At 39.0% G+C, this 18,250-nt stretch overlaps 1 protein-coding gene across 1 annotated transcript in view; it reads left to right on the top strand.

Annotated features, from left to right (window-relative positions):
* The window catches only part of NUP205 (nucleoporin 205), a 1,199,422-nt gene extending 1,182,117 nt beyond the window's left edge, over nt 1-17,305 (top strand). The window contains 3 exon segments of the mRNA XM_044087173.1: nt 12,238-12,244; nt 13,183-13,264; nt 17,179-17,305. Of these exon segments, the coding sequence (XP_043943108.1) occupies nt 12,238-12,244; nt 13,183-13,264; nt 17,179-17,305 (216 nt within the window).
* The last annotated feature ends 945 nt before the right edge of the window (nt 17,306-18,250 follow it).

The following is an 18,250-nucleotide window of genomic DNA, read 5'->3' as shown; positions in this document are numbered from 1 at the left end:
CAGGCAGCTCGGCACGTAAAAATCTACTGCCAATCATTAGCGGACCAGAGTTCCACTGTGGCGACCCCTAACCAGGAAAAGCCGAAAGACACATTTGTTGCACATTTTGCAGTTTTGTTATAGACTGTCTCAAATTTATTTTTGATGGTTAAGTTAAGATTTGTAAAGGAGAGTGAGGCATAGAGTAGGGATGGATGTATGTTTGTGCTGTGGTTCTTCTTGAGTTATTAGTGAGGAATTTCCTAGCCTTTTAAAGGGAAGCTAGTTTCCAGTTTGTTTTCTTGATGCCTAGGAGTAGGTGCTGGTCGTATCTGAGATTATCATCAAGTAGTACTCTAAGGAGATTTGCCTGTTTAACATATATTGTTAGCTGATAGGATATGAAATGATTTTGAGTAGTTTTTAGGGATAAAAGCATCAGTTGTATTTTTAAGCATTTAAGAACAAGTCTGAGCTATCTAGCCAGGACTAGGAATCCTACTGTATTGTCCTTAGGGGTGGACTGATTGCAACCGCCACCTCATGACACACCACAGGTAACACATAAAACGCAAAATCAGTGTGCAAAGCAGTCACAGCCCTTAAGGCCAAATACAACACCAAACATACTTGTCATAGGTGACTCCATAGTCAGACACACTGACGTCCCACTCACCAGGCTGAACAAGGAGAGGGTCACAGTAAGCTGCCTATCGGGTGCTAGAATCTGCCACATAACACAAGCACTCGGGTCACTCCACAGCAAGTACAAATATGACACAGTCATTGTCCATGCTGGTGTGAACGACCTGAGACGTACCTCCCTGGACTACATGAAAAGAGACATAGAGGAGCTCTCTGATTATGTAGCCCAGGCAGGTATGACCCTGACCCTGAGCAGCATCCTTCCTTCACCAAGAATGATGCCACAACATAGAGACAAGATGATCAGCTTTAACAATTGGCTTAATTTCTGGTGTCATTCAAAGGGGATCCAGTGTCTGTCTGCCTGGGATGACATGCTTGACAAGCCACGCTGCTTACAAGGGACGGCTTGCACCTGTCACCCTGGGATTCCGGATATTGGCTAAGGCTCTTGCCACCCCCATAGTGCCTTTTTAGGCAAGGCTCAAATTCTAAACCTACCACCCTAGAAAACAAAAATGGGAAGAAACTAAGGGTAATGCTGCTCAATGCCAGAAGTCTAAATCTCAAAATGCACGCACTCGAGGCCCTTCTCAGTATGGAGAACATCGATGTCTGTGCTGTGACTGAAACCTGGTTCAAGGCTCCTGAGAGCACCCGGCACTATCAGGTTTTACCTCATATCATGCGTTCCAGCCCCAAAACCCGGACCACACCACAAAAGGAGGGGGTGTATCCATATTCATCAAGGATACCCACACCTCCAGGTTAGTGGCAACGCACGAAGCATCGGAAACCATCCAGGTGCAATTAACCATAGGCAAAACTGCTCTACAATTTGTAGCATGCTACAGGCCACCCTCTCAAACTCAGGAACCCCACACAGCCTTCCTGAAGACACTGGAGGGTATAAATGTATCTCCAAACACCATTATATTGGGTGACTTCAACTACCTGAATATAGACTGGGAATATTACTCAAGCCCAAACTTTCTAGCCCAAAGGTTCCTGGAGTTCATAAATTCAAATGCCATGGAACAACTAGTCACCGTTCCCACAAGAGGAGAAAATATACTAGATCTCATCATCACAAACATGGGGACAAAATGCTCCACACCGGAAGTATATCCCTCATTGGTGAGATCAGATCATAAACTAATCTCACTAGATATCCACATCCCGCCCCCACCCCAAACAAAAAAGACCACAGTGAAGAACTTCTCTAAAGCAAACTTCACACTACTCAAAACTGGTGTGGTATCCTTCAAGGTCCCTAAGCCAGTGGAAACCACAACCCAAGCTGCGGAAGCCCTTACAAATGCCTTCTACAAACACCTCCAGGACTGCATGGATCAGGCAATCCCTAATAAAACCAAGACTCTTTCCACCAAGGGCAAACGTCCAGTCTGGTGGACCCCAGCCATAAACAAACTTTACAATAAGAGGAGAAAGCTGTTACATGATAGAGCAAAATCCATAAAAGAGAAGACACCTTTGATCATTATTAGTAAAAAAATACAAGCACTCATAAAATCATCCAAGGCCAACTTTGAGAGAAAAATTGCCATAGATTCAAAAGACAATCATAAGGCCTTCTTCAGCTATGTTAGAAACCTGGGTGGAAACTCCCAGATATGCTCAGAATTAGTCCAAAATGATACAAAAATCACTGAACCCACAGACATTGCCAACATACTGGCAGACAGGTTCAGTGCAAACTTCACCTCTCCCCCCCAAAAGGAGAGATAACTATCCCAGCGGAGTGCAGCCTCCCAGACATCTTCAATGCGCAGGTGAAAGCTGCTCTCTCTAAAGCTAAAAACACAGAATCAATAGGACCAGATGGTGTCCCCGGCTGTGTGCTACACGAACTCAATGAGGAACTAAACCCGCACATAAGGCAGCTGTTTAATCTTAGCCTTACCACAGGCTACATGCCCAAGGAGTGGCGTACAGCAACTGTGGTCCCACTCCACAAAGGCGGTGCCTCTACGGACCCTGGTAATTACCGCCCCATAAGCTTAACAAGCCTGGTCTGCAAAGCTATGGAGAGGATCATAATGGAACTCATAAACAAAGACATAGGGGACTTGCAGACATTGGACCCGACCCAGTTTGGCTTTGTCAAGGGCAGTTCATGCCTTTTGAACTTGGTCGACTTCTTCGAAACAGTCACCAAGGCCATTGATGAGGGAAAGGCAGTCCATACAGCCTACCTTGACCTTGCAAAAGCTTTCGACACAATACCCCACTCGGGTATTATAGAGAAACTTATCAGCTTAAATGTAAACCCATATGTCACAAGATGGGTTGCAAACTGGCTAAAGGACAGAACCCACAGGGTTAGAGTAGCTGGCGCCATGTTAGACTCCAAGCCGGTCACAAGTGGTGTCCCACAGGGCTCAGTCCTTGGCCCCCTGTTGTTCGGCATCTACTTCTCAGAAGTACAGGCTAACATAGGAGGACTATGGCTGACAAAGTTTGCAGATGACTGCAAACTCTGAGCCATAGTGGAAAGTACATCGGACACAGATATCCTTCAGAGGGGTCTCACGGAAACTGATAGCTGGTGCCAGAGCCATGGCCTGAAGTTAAATGCCAAAAAATGTATAGTCATACCCTTCGGGAAAAACAAGGTAACCCCAAGCTACCATATAGGTGGCAATCCACTAAGCACAGAAGAGGTTATCAGGGACCTGGGGACCCAGGTTGACAGTGGCCTTTCTTTTGACACTCACATTGCTAAAGTGGTTAGAAAAACATTCTACATTGCCCACCTGATCATAAAGGGATTCACATCCAGATCAAGTGAGGTTATTGTTCCCCTGTACTCTTCACTTATCAGACCAATGATCAAGTACAATGCCCCATTCAGGATGTATCTCACCCGACACCTGCAGCAATTGGAGAGACCCCAAAAGTTCCTCACCAAAAGGATAAAGGGACTCCAAAATCTGTCATATGCTGCCAGACTGAAGAAACTCCAGCTCTATTCAGTTGCATACCATCTGCTCAGAGGTGACCTGTGCCTGACATACAAGGCCATGTCCAACCCGGAATTAATGGGCATGCTCCACCTCAAAAAATCCAAATCTACCAGATCCACTAGAGCAAGCGACTTAAACCTTAGCACGGATATAAATAGGACATGCTGGAGGGATAGATTTGTCACCCAGAGACTCCTTATGTTGTGGAATAAAATCCCGGTCCATGTGAGGCAGAGCACCTTGCTGGCTCTGTTCAAGAGAAATCTTGACCGGTGGATGGGAGATCGTAGGTTTACCCCGGGAATCATCTCTGTGTCACTGCTGGACAGAGGCACAACAAACTAATGGGCACAGTATTTTTTAACATAAGGGGTGGCGTAAGCCACAAAAACTCTGGGCTAGGCTTATAAATGCCTTAGGGCAGATAGCCTAGTATAACCCTATGAACCTATCCTGGAAGGGTAGAAGTTTTTGAAATGGTTTTATAGCTTCCAGATGCTATAACACATCTTAGCAAAGCTCTGTGTGTATTATGACACATATGTGCTAGATTCTGGTTCAGTTTCTAGTAAAGGGGGTAGTGTAGGAATCAGGAGTCAGATGACCAGATGTATGTGATGTCATTCTGTAATCCAGTACTGAAATAATGTTTTAATACTAGATGAGACAGAAGTCTCAAGGCAGTCTGTTTTTGAAACCTGACAAAGAAGGATCATTCACCCACTTCATCTTACCTTGCTTTAGTAAGTAACCAGGGAATAGTAATTATTTAGATCAGTCAAGAAAATATAGTGAGATTGGTTAAGTACTGTTTTTCTGTATCTGTGTGAACCTTTCCATCTGTGTTATTTTTAATATTTCCTGTGATTGAAACTTGGGTGTTTATTGTAAATAGATATTTCGTATTTTCATGTTCTTTTATTTTTATTTATTATTACATATATTTAAACTTTTCATTGTGGCTGTTTTTTTTTAGAGAATATTTTAACCTTTGAGAGTACTTGTATTTGTTTGCTGACACTGTGACCACTCCTAAAAGCCTTGCTGCATTGGTCAAACACTACCATTTATATTAGTATTAATTTTACTCTGTATAATTGGGTACCCTTATAAGATGCTTACAGTACCTAGCTTTGGAGTGTTCTGGTGGCAGTACCTACCTTGTAGTCTAGGCAGAGGGGGCATAGCTAGTAAATCTGTACTAGCCTTTTCCAGGTGTGTGTGTGTGTGTGTGTGTGTGTGTGTGTGTGTGTGTGTGTGTGTGTGTGTGTGTGTGTGTGTGTGTGTGTGTGTGTGTGTGAACATCAATTCTCAGAGTGTGTGTGTCAGCTACTTGGAGCAGGGAGACAGAATACTGGTTTCACAGAGAGGATGGTGGAGGACTTGGCTTGGAACACTTGGCTGAGGACTCAACTCTATAGTTGTGTCAGTGTGGGGTCTTATTTGGGGCCAGGTGAGAGAGAAACCCAGCCCCAGGACAGGAGTGTGTTCCCTGTGTGCTCTTAAGAGAAATTGTGCTTGGTGCAGAGCTACATCTGGAAATACTGTGTGTATCTATTTTTCTTTCAAGTGAACGTCCCTCACTGGTGTCAGTGATGAGGACTGAGGCTTGTTGATTACTGGCCCAGAGGAGAGACATCACACTTGCTTCTTTTGAGCAGTTGAATTATCTTACATAGAATACCATCTTTTTTATTTCTTTCTATTACTTTGGCTAGAATACTTTCTAAACTTCAAAATGTATGTGCTTAACACTTCCCATATCTTATGTTCCACAGAGACAGAGCATCAGTGAGAATGAACCTTTCCTTTATACCGAAAGTGCCCATCGAAGCTCAGTCAACTGATTTTCCATTTTTCCCCTAATTAAAATAATTGTGGGGAATACCTGCTGTATTGTGCAGCTATACTTAAGACAAGTTAAAATAAACCATGAAAAAGTACTGATCAAAGGTGATCATCCAATACCAGCAGTGAAAAAAGTAGACATAAGAAAACTAGATAGTGCGATCAGAGAAAAAAAGGATGAAAGTAGCATTAATAATTGAAATAGCTACATCCAGCGTATTGAGAGACATAGTTACAAGTACCAGGATGTGCAAGCAGAAACTAGACCAATATGGAATAAAGACAGCCACATAGTTCCAATTGTAGAAAGAGCAACAGAGCTAATAAAAAAAACAATTTTCAAGAACACCTAAATATGCTATAAATACAGGTAACTCTATATGAACCACATAAGGAGGCAATTCTTTGTAGCTTGTGGGTGCTGAGAAACCCAGTCTCGTCATACATCAAAGACAAGTAATACTAATTTTATGAATCTTAATAGCCCTTCAAATCAGGAATGGGTTCCTTTCTTGTCATGATATTAGAAATTGTAAACAACTGAAGAAATTGAAAAAAAGATTCATGGCTGACATTTGTGCGGCTGCAGTGTGATCATCTAAAAATACTTTTTTGCAAGACACTATTAGCTGGATGTGATCTTTGAGACTAGGTCATCCTTCAGCTTCCCATTATTCAGAACGTTCCTACATCAGAAAGCATCCAAGGTGTAAGTTTCAGACTCTGTCCTTAAGATGACTCTCCCAACATTAGATGCAAAAGTTAAATACCTGCTGTAACAATAGCTCTGCACTGGCAGCTTCATCTCCCTCACCACCTTCCTTTCCCCTGCTTCCGGTTTGACAGTTGCAATCATTTTGGTAGGGGGTTTAAAGTTAGTATGAGGACTGTTTTTGTTTTGCGTTCTACCGAGGCAGTGATCCTGGAGCCAGAGCATTAGCCTGTCAATTAAAACTTTCCCAGACCACCTTAGCATCTCCCCTTTACCCAGAATGCTAACTGCTTATGTCTTATTGGTTGTAGTCTTGGAGGAGATGGAGATCAAACTGATAGGCAGAGCTATCAGATTTGTGTGCTAATAGATCTCAAGTTTTCCTGGTTTGTGATATGTTATGTGTGTGTGTGTGTGTGTGTGTGTATATATATATATATATATATATATATATATATATATATATATATATATATATATATATATATATATATATATACACAGTGATGAGTCATAATGTGCCCATTCCAAGTCAATCTTCAGTTAGTACAGGACAGAATAACGATGGTACTCGTGTAATGTCCACATCACCCACCTCAGTGCTACCGATTATTTAGCTGCTGCTGTCCTTGACAAGCCTGGCTTATCCCAATGCCCTCCTATTCCACCAAGCTGATTTAACCAAATGACAAGGGTGGTCTCTAGGAAGTCACTGCTTTCCTACAATAACAGATGACTGAAATTGCAGCACAACTTTATATAGTTTTAAAATGTCATCAGTTGTGTGAACATTTTGCTGAACTTACTGCCTGGTTGCATTGACTAAATTTGATGGGAAATTTAGAAAATTCTTCCCACTGTAGTTGCATTTTACATCAGTTTATAGAGATATTTTAACTATATACAGCATTTTAGTCACAGACACATGTTGTGCAGGTACATTTTATGTTGTCAGTTAACTTTTAAAAAATGTGGTTTGATAATGCAAAGCTCATCTGAAGATTTTTGTTATACCATGACATCAATCTGTGCATCGCTGGAAAATCATCTTCTGTGCATTCATTACTGAGACATGTTAACTGATTTGTACAAACATAAAAATAAATATGACCCACCAACATTATAACTAGATACTCCCCAACCAGTGATGGGAGTAATATAGTACAATAAGCGATATATTACTGTAATATATTACAATTTCTAGTAACTAGTAATATAACCAGTTACGTTTTCAAAATAGTAACTAGTAATAGTAATATATTATTTTTTTTAGTAACTAGTAACTTAAATGTGAGTTACTTTTGAGTTACTTTTGCTTAAACCAGTAGTTCTCAAAGTGGGTGATATAGACTCCTAAAGAGCGATGTAAAGCTTCTGGGGTCCCTATATAGTATGGATAGTAATCAGATGTTAGGAGGTAATACACACTTTGAAGTGGCAATTTGGCTAAAAAATTACAACGTAATGTTGGCACAACTCATAGCATGTAGCATTCATAATAGATCATTAGAATTAGTCTGGAGCAACATTTACTTCTTTTTGTTTAGCACTGAAAGGAGGTGAAAGCTAATTATGACCAGACTCCAGCCCTGCTCTAGTACTGTGGGACTCTCACCCACTAAAACATCCCCTAACACTGGGACAATTCTAGCCTGCTAGAGATCATATCCTTACCTTGCAGTATAATAAATGGCACTGGTTCATCATACCACCATCAGTCGGAATCAAACTCATCACTTATCAGTTGATCACCCGAAACCCCAACCCACTGCACCAAGCAGGACTCGTCAAGTGGATCTATGATCAACCAACTTTTGTCTTGACAATATTTTATGTTCTATTTAAAATTCTTTTTGGGTTTCAATTTTTAGTTGCTGAAAATAGACGAACTGTGACAGGTTTTTATAGGTCTTGTGCTGCTGGCTGGTTTGGTTTAATTATTGTCTGTGACTCTCTAGCTATAAAGATTCTTCTTCTTCTCCTTTCATCTGTGCCCATTAGGGATCACCACGGTGGATCATCAGTCTGCAGAACAAGTGGCAGTGGAGTTTTACATTGTTGAGTTGCTAGCCCAGCGTTCAACTTTCTTCAGAAGGCACACGCATGCACACACACACCCCTAAAGCCAATTTATAATGTCTAATCCACCTGCAGCATGTCTTGGGAATGTGGGAGGAAACAAGAACACCCTGAGGAAACCCACTCGAACACAGGGAGTGCAGATCATAGTGTGTGTTGTAGTCTTAAAGCCACTGTAGTTCATGGGCACATGCACAGAAAGTACTGAGCACGTGCAAGCGGAGCGCCATTTTGTGTAAGCAGTTGGAGTGAAAGCATGTATGTGTATAGCAGTCAGTCAGTTAGCTAGCTCGCTTACGTTTTATGTTCCAGTCATCCATCCTGATACGTTTGTGTGTAATAAATATCTTAAATGAATACCCAAGCCTCGTCATCTTATTTGAATACACAACACGAATGACATGTTCTCAGAATGGGATCCAAAGTCAAAACTTCCTAAAACCATGAGGCACACAGTCAGAAATGGAGGAATATACAAGAGTGACTCAAACAACTCGCAAACAAGTCAGAAAATATTTCCAGGTTCTTAAAATCATTTAAATGATTTTTCCCTCAATGAATATAAAGCAAAGCATTCCAAACCAATTACTGAATAAACAAAATGTTCAAAATTGCAAAGTATTGAAAAAAGTATTTGAGATAATTACAGAAACATTTGGAACAATATCAGAATTGTATAAAATGTTCAAAAAAGAGAAAACAACTGTATTTTTTTTGCAATTTACCACTTTTTCACATTAACTAAAGCTATTCAAAGTATCTAAAGTATGCAAAGTGTTGGCAGTGTGTGCAGTATTACAGTGCAGTCTTTTCAAAGAGTACAGTTATTTCATAATCTGTTGTACAGCTGAATATAATTACAAGTACCTGGTGTGTGTTTGACACTTATTTTTCATGGCAGAGGGATTTCGCAGACCTGATCCGCTTGTGTTTGATAATAATATTGCTGAAAACTGAAGAGTGTTTGAGCAAGAAAGTGATATTTTCATACAAGCTGCTTTTTCTGATAAAGACACACATACAAAAGCATTTATTCTGCTCAATTTAGCTAGTTCAGAAGCCATTGAGAGAGAACATTCATTTGTGTATGCAATTGCTATTTATGCAGGGAAGAGGAAAGACTGCCATATTGTGGAACAGGTTGAAATGCGTGAAGACTCTGAGTGCTTAAAACGTAAATTTAGAGAAATGTGCAACCCTCAAATGAATATTGTAGTGGAAAGGCACTCTTTTACACAAGAAATCAAAAGCCTGGTGAAACTTTTGCAGCGTATATAACTGACTTGAGAAACAAGTCAAAAACATGATTTGGTGATCTGAGAGATGAGTTGATAAAAGGCAAGCTTGTGTGTGGTGTTAATAATGATGCAGTGAGAAAAATTTTGCTTTGAGACAGTGATTTAACTTTAAGCAAAACCATAGAGATTTGGCAGATGTATGATCTTATAGAAAAGTATACGAATATGCTTGCAAATGATAAGAACACGCTTGTAGCTTCTTCCAGCATAAATGTTGATAGTATGCAGCACACTACGGCTGACATTTGGAACCATCAGAATCATAGTTTCTTTGGTGTCACCGCCCACTGGATCGACTGTGACACACTTCAAAGAAAGTCAGCTGCTTTGTCATGCTGCAGATTACAGGGGAGACATACATATGATCTCATAGCATCAACTCTTGAGAGCATTCCCATCAAGTACAAGATAGATCAAAAGGTGTGTGCAACAATTACTGACAATGGCAGCAATTTTGTAAAGGCTTTCACTGTCTTCTCGGAATGTGAGAGATCTGAGACTACAAGCATTCTGTCCCAAGATGAGAATGATGATGGTAAAGTGATTTACAACAGCGTGACAGCCGTACTGAGTCAGTCAGGGCAAAGCGAGAACACCTATTCATTGGCTCCCCATCTGAGATGTGCAGCACACATTGAATCTAGTTGCCGTGCGAGATACTGAATCTGCTTGCAATAATGTACAGTATAAAAATATCATGCGAAGCACCATGGCCAAATGCTATGCTGCTTGGAACAAGGCTGGTCACAGCACCCAGGCTGCTGAGGTGGCTTGAAATAAGTGTGATCTGGCATTGATTATTCCCAATGCAACATGATGGAATCCCACTTTCTACAGCATGGAGAGAATTCACCTTATTGCAACTCAGGGTGAAGGCTTGCTGAATGAGATATGTGAACAGATTGGAATTGCCATCTTCAGGCCTGCAAAAATTACCTTTGTTGCTGAGTTTGTGCAAGCAATGCAGCCCCTGGCAATGACTCTGAACATCCTGCAGTCAGAGCTGAAAAGCTTCATGGGAATCCTGATCCCAACCATTATGTGCCTGAAAAACAAGTTGTCTGAAGTCAGGCAGTCTTTGTAGCTTGTTGTGCCGCTAGTTGATGGTCTTCTTAAAGGGAGTGAGGATCAGTTCAATCATCTTCTGGAGCATGAAGAGCTCATTCTGGCTAGCATAGTGCATCCACAGTTCCATTTGTGATGGATGGACAGTAAAGAGCAGAAACTCAAAGGCAAAGCTCTGCTCCTTGATGCCATGCAGAAACTGGATGAACCTGCACATGGGTTATCTGAAGTTTTGCAATAATAGCTGAAGACAGCTTCTTCAACTTCAAAGAGCTGACACCACAATGTCAGCATATCTTCTCAGATGGACATGTGTCTGGCTGACCCTTCCAGACAAATATCTTCTCTCAACAGTTACTCTATAGTCAGGAAGATATTTATAAACATTAATACAGCTCTGCCTTCTAGTGCACCTGTTGAATGCCTGTTCACTTTTGATGGACAAGTGCTGACTGCAAGAAGAAATAGACTCACCTACAAACACTTTGAAAAATTGCTCCTTCGAGCCAACAGAAATGTATAGTCATTGTGAATAGTTATATAAAGTGATATTTTGGTTGATGTTGTGTTAACAGTCTTGTTTGACCTATATGACATTTTCTGTAAGCATTTTGTGTCCTCAGCATTAGTTCTAGCAGATTAGCCTAATGTACATTGTTAAAATTTGATGGGTTGTAACTTGTTATAGGGTTACCACCTGTCCCACTTTGCGAGGGACAGTCCCTCTTTGGGCAGTTGCGTCCTGACAAAAAATTGTAAAAATGGCAAATGTCCTGAGATTTTTAGGACAAAATGATTTCTTATATTTTATGTAATAGTTGCATAAAACAGTTATTCTGTATCTGAAATACCTAAATGTTATAAGAAACAGAATAAGCAACTAAAATGCTACAAGAATAAGCTTTCATTTAGGCAAAAAAGTTAAGTTCTGTCCTTTGTACTGGCCATGGGTATGTGTCGGCCTGTAAATTCTGATGTCTGTACCAAAAATGTCCCACTTTGACCATTTGAAAAGGTGTCAACCCTAACTTGTTATGGGTCTTGTGTTGCTGGCTGTGCGTACTTTGGTTTAAGTATTACATTGTGACTCTCTGACTATAAAGACTAGTCTGTGGGACTTTGTAAACTGTAAAATACTACTCATCATTATTGTAACACTGTGTATACAACTTTAATACACTCATATTCATGTGCAGTAAGCATGTATTCCTCACACACAAGTACTATGTGAGTAAATCTGAACATGAGAATCGATAAACTATACTTCTGTAAAAGTAACTCAACAGTAACTAGTTACTTTAGTTAGTAATTATTAATAGTAATATATTACTTTTTTAGAAAAGTAATAAGTAATAGTAACATATTACTTTCACTTAAAAGTAACTAGTAATAGTAACTTATTACTTTTATGTAACTAGCACAACACTGTCCACAACTTGACTTAACATCTGGACAGTTGCAAATAAGTATGTCATTTATTCTAAAGTCTCAACACAGTAAATTGTGACCAAGCTGAGCTTATTTAGGAAATTCACATTCAGTTAACTTTTAATAAGTTTTATTGAATGGGCACAGAAAATCCAACATTCATACTGTTATTATCTGTGCATTATATCTTTTCTAGTCCCATGGTAAATAAGTCCTGCAAAACACTGGTACCTCACCATTATATTAATAGACAGGTTCCATCACAAACATGGTTTCCAGCTTTACTCTGAATGGAAAACTTGAGCTGACACTAAAATCAACGCTAAATCAAATCACTGAAATTACATTATTAAATACTATATATGTGATTAGCGCACTCTCACTGTACATACAACACAGGCAAGGAATTAAACATTGTTCTTAGTTTTGATTACATTTGTTTCTGTGAAGGTAGTGGAAATGCTTTCATGCAATGACATTGTACCCTTGTTTTCCTTGACAGTTATGTGACAGAGTTTCAAGCGTCTCCGCCTTTGTTACTCACTGTATACATCATTTTGAAAAAGCAATACTGCTGCCACCAGAACATTCTGTGTTACCAGTGCTATGGAAAAGAAAGAAAAATTAAATATATTCTTTGAAATAAAAGCAGGGAAATATGCAAAAAACACAGCCACTCTGGGACAGACAGGCCAAAAACTGTTCAACTACATAAAACCTCTCAATTTCTTTGCTGAAGAATTCTGGACAAATTCAAAAATAATGGAAGACGAAAGACCAAAAATCAGGGACAGTGCATCAATATGCATTTTCTGAATAGTAATGACATGCATTATTGACTGGTGTAATCTTCACTGATTTAAAAGAAAATCAGAAATTTTACAAGAGACAAGGCAAATATATGAGGCAACAACTGGGAACACTACACAAAATCAAAGACGGTTGAGAAGTACATTTCAGATGTTTATAACTTTATACATATTTTAACCCTGTGTAAGTGTCACAGATTAAGTTTACTGCCACTTAAAAAGGTAACAGAAAATTTAAAGTTTAGAACTACTTCCATGAAGTACCAGTTTTACAATTAACTGAAATGGAAAGTAACTTTAAAGATGATATTGTTTTCATTGTGTTTTTACAGATCTCTATCAGATGATTGAGTTTTCAGAAACTCTAAATTCATATAATCGGGACAATATGATCAAGCTTTTGAAAACTCAAAGGTTTTGAATGGAGATTGTAGTACAGTGAGGATTGAGAAATTTACCCTTTTCCTTACTGTAGTGCGATCTCAGAGTTGGTACGTATAATTTGCAGGGGGTGTGGCTGGCGCAACCCCCCCATATGGGGGGGGTGCAATGGGGCTTGTCCCCCTACATAAATGTAAGAAAAGGTGGATTTTTGTGTTATTTATTTATTTATTTATTATTTTTTATGTTCGAGTTTTTGGAAATTCGATCATATGGTCCCACCGATATGAATTTCGAGTTTCTGAAAACTCGATCATCTGATAGGGATCCATTTTTACTGCCTTAAAAGCAGTCTTTACCTCTGGATGAAATATCTTTACATCCATGAGTTGAGTTTTGTGAAAGTTTAGTACATAATTACTATTGATTGCTTAACTCAGTAGTCTAAATTTAATTTTACCATTATTCCAAACAATAAACTTACAAGGTGAGTTTGCTTAAGCCATATGGTATATTTACCTGTCTGTCTGTGTGTGCATGTATACATGTGTTAACCAGGTAAGCAAACAGGTCCATGGGTTGTTTTCATTCATGATCAGAGCTCATACTAGACCAGGTTTTACACATTTTTACAACAGTGGTGTAGATATTAGGAAGTTTTACAACACACCTAGGTAGAGGTGATTAACGAAATATAAAAACATAATATTTACATTTCAAAGGACAAAGTCAAAATAGATAAAAATATGAGACCAATGTAACATTTCAACAAAGCTTTACAATATATCATAGACCATTAATAGAATGTGAATCCATAAGCTGGATAAGGATATGCATTGTAGATTCTATTCCTGAATGCCTAAAACACCTGTATTTGCATTCATTAAAACAATACTTGTTGTGTATATTTTGAAATTATTCAGTTGTTCCTGTTTTACCTCCAAAGGAAGTTTATTCCAGATAGTAAAACTACAAGAAAAACCTAGCCAAGCTAGAGTTTTCACTGTGTGACACCGTAAACCTCCTGTAATAGAGGACCATGGGATATATGCAAATGACCCCTTAAAGATATCAATTGTTTTAGCTATATGGCTTCTGAATGTCCATGACTTGTTTTACTTTTTCTTTTTAAATCTTTGTGGATGCATTCAGGCCAATAAAGTCAAAACCCACTAGCTATGGACATGCATGTTTTGGCCTTCTTATGACCTTATCAGCACAGCATAAGTGGATTGTTTGGCTATACTTCAGAAACACAGGGTCTTTAAACCCAGCTGATATCCATAGCAAGCAGGCTGGCCTAGTTTAGAAAATGTTTTTTCTCCCATAATAGAGCTAAATGTGAGGGAGTCTTTACAGTGTTAGTGTGTTTTCATTGTTAGATCTTAAGTTATATGAGGCAGGTTTTACTGTAAACCCCCAGAGAAGAGAAGGACATGCTTGTTGTATGACTACTTTGTTTAAGAAGGTAGAGATAGTAACTAAGTAACCTGTTTGTGACTGGCCACTTCGTAACATTGTTATAAAGGCACCAGCGATGGGTTTGGGCATCTGCTGGGTAAATGAATTTGCATATTTTCTATCAGCAGCCTAAAGCAAAGCTATATTATGAAGCGAGTATAGGGTTATGAGTGAGAGAGCATATTCCAGCTTAGGTAATTTAACATTCTTAGTTAAGGATATCCTAATTTCAGGGGTAGAAGTTATGGAAATCATGTATGCAAATTTTAGTTGATGGAGCACTTTTAGCACTTTCAATATGTAAAAAAAGTAGAATGCAAAAGCAAATGAAGGTACTTACATAAACAAGTCTGTATTGCTTCTCATGTCATAAGGTTAAGGATGCATGCTCCTTGTAGGGTAGCAAAAAAATAATTGCAGTCTATTTGGGATTAATTCTTAATTTATTTTGGATTAATCAATCCAAAAGTGTGTCAAAGTCTAAATGTAGTTCGATTTGCAAACTTATGAGAATAATAGAATCAAACCCAGAGCTGTAAGATAAAGCTTCTTAGCAATTTATACTACTGCATTCTATTTTTTTCTTCATTTTAAGTCTCTAGATTTCATGACTTTACAATACTATAACACTGTTTTTATACTTACTTAAGTGTTATGCTACTATTATTAATTTACAAATCCATTTGTATAGTGGGTTGGCATTCTTATTGTAATGTTCCTAAAATGTTTGTTTGTAACCATTGCATTGCTTTTTGTATTTGGAGCTTTTCTCCATGGGCCTCTGCTGAAAAGATTCTTTGTTGCCCAGTTGGACCATCCCAGTAAACAAATGTTAAGTTGTTGTTTGTCTTTCGGCTTTTTCCTGGTAAGGGGTCGCCACAGCGGAACTCCGGTCCGCTAATGATTGGCAGTAGATTTTTATGAAACGCCAAGGTGCCAGCTCGACGCCCAACCTTCAATGAAGACATGCCCATTTATGCACACGTCTTTCGAAAGCTACCCAACCGTGGGGAGGGCATGCAGACTCCACACAGAAGGCACTGCCAAGCCGAGACTCGAACGGGAGAACCTCTTGCTGTGAGGTAACAACGCTAGCACCGTACCACCGCGGAATAAACAAATGTTAAGAAAATAAATAAAATAAATTCACAGCTTTAGCCTTATGTACTATATTTCCAGACTTAACAGACGTTTGGCATATTTTTTGTGAATTTACTCATTTTAAGTGTTTAGGGAATATATTTTTAATATGCCGTCTCAGAGACTGCACATTATGAAAAATTGCAGTGCCATTGTACCATTCTGTTGTAAAAGATAATTTTACACACCAGCTGAGAAACACGCACACAGCTACAGAATTATTCTTTGTTAAGGAATGCAATAAAAATGTCATGTTTATCAGGTGGTTCTGTACAATGACTTTGTTAAGTTTTTTGAAGAAATATTTATAACTGTTGCTCGTCTGGTCAGGATAAAACAGATGAACATTTGTGGTTTCTGTTCAAGCACATTTATTACACATAAACACATCAGAAGTGAGGCTTTGTAACTTAAACTTAAACATAAACAGACTGACTACCACACTCATACATGTTAATACTCTGGCAGTTCTCTCAAAATGGCACTGCTGCCTGCACATGCTCTGTATTTATATGCATGTCCTTACATCTGGAAATGCTTCTTAAAGGTACATACACATGCTTTGATCTACAATAACTGCCCAACTTTCAAATATGGATTTAATTTCATTAATTGCATGGCTTTTAACTGTATCTTTTCTGGTATTCCTGATGGATTATGTAAAAAAAATGCATAATTCCTTAGATAATATCATAAACACTGCATCTTTCCTGTTTAAAATTCTGGAATAAATGTTCTTTTGCTACCTCAAAAGCATGTGTAACTTTTGATGTAAGGACTGTTTTATATCAAAACACAATTTCAGATAAAAATGTTTTGTTACCTAAACGTATTAACTTCAAATGTAATGTTTATAAAAAGAATGATGGACATTTTATAAGCAAGTCCAAGGCATGTGAGATGTGCCTGGTGCAGATATTACTGGATGTCTACAGTTTGTAAGGTATTTGATCTTTTGGTTTATGCCTTATAAAGCTGCTGGGCATGTAGTAATGTCTATACCATGCACACACCCTCATTATTCATTGCCTACATATGCTATATCTCTTTTTTGTTACAGTGGGGCGAAAAATGCTAGACAACATGTAAAGTACACAGTGTATATTGAATGTAAGGCAGATGACTTTGTGTGTTAGAAAATGTTGAACTCATCTGTAAGGTGTAGAAAAGCCTATAACTTGAGTACAGCTCATGGGGTGGGGGACTGTTGTTATCCACATAAAGATATTTGAAGTTCATATGATGATTTTAAAAATAGCAGTGTAGTGTGCTAAAGCTGAGTGCTTAGCATTATAGTAATTATTTACTGCATGATTTCTATTAGCATCTGTGTTTTTTTCTTTCAGGTTTGGTTTTGTGCACTACATCTCTTCAGATGACTCTCATAATGAGGGAGTTTTAACGGTTCTGAAGAAGTCCTATGATAATTGGGACAAAATCACATTGACTGTTTGTTTTGTGTTACAGTATTAAAGCTTATTTCATTTTTACATTGCTTGGTCGACTTTTTATTGCCACTGTTTGGAGGTAACCACTACCAAAGCCTTGTTGATTTCTTGGTTTCAGTTTGTGGCTGCACGGATACATGCTGGTGTCTTTTTTTACGAATCTCATAACATTTTCTTTAAAAGGATAGTGATGATACTGGATACTGTGTTACTTTATCCTTTTCACCTCTCCCCCCAGGCCATTTCTGTAACTAGATTGGCTTGAATGCTCCTCCGGCTTTCCTCATTCCCTCTCAGGTGACAGGTGCTATAGAGCATGACAACTTCAGGCCCAGTGGAGCAGCCCACTTGCTCTTCCTCCTTGCAGCCCTAACCTCCATGACAGATCTCTGAGCTCCACAAGTACTGCAGTACCTGCAGAAGCATGACTCCCCAGCTTCCAGATATGCCACTAGGCTTGGCAGGCTGAAACTTCCTGGGTATAACACCTTGTGCTCCCTCTTGGTATCACATAAGCTGAAAGCCAGAGCATGACTATCTTCCCTCAGGATGGCCAAGCTGGCCACAGCCACTCATTCTCATCCTTACAGGCCCATCCACTCCATTGACAATGCTACCAATTTAACACAGGTCATTTGGTTTGCAGTCAGGGCTCCATTCCTCTATACTATGGGACCAAGGTAATACTGCATTACTAGTTTTGATTATTTGTGAAATATTATATAATTCATCATAAATCATCATCATATCACTGTCATCAAACCTGACGGTTGCACTAAACTGCTAGGCGTCACCATTGACAACCAGCTAAATTTTGACTATCACATTGATTTAACTATCAAGACAGTCAATAAAAAGATTGGTGCCAAGCCCTATCTTACTGCTACTTTGGCCTCTCCCAAACTCACCTTACTTCTACATTAATGTACGCCTCTCCTTCCTTTATCAACTTATCTAAAGCTAATCTTCA

This window comes from Protopterus annectens, chromosome 11.part0 (genome assembly GCF_019279795.1).
Source record: "Protopterus annectens isolate FY-2018-M chromosome 11.part0, PAN1.0, whole genome shotgun sequence".
In the NCBI taxonomy this organism is placed as follows: domain Eukaryota; kingdom Metazoa; phylum Chordata; order Ceratodontiformes; family Protopteridae; genus Protopterus; species Protopterus annectens.
This window is presented reverse-complemented; position numbering and strand designations above follow the sequence as displayed.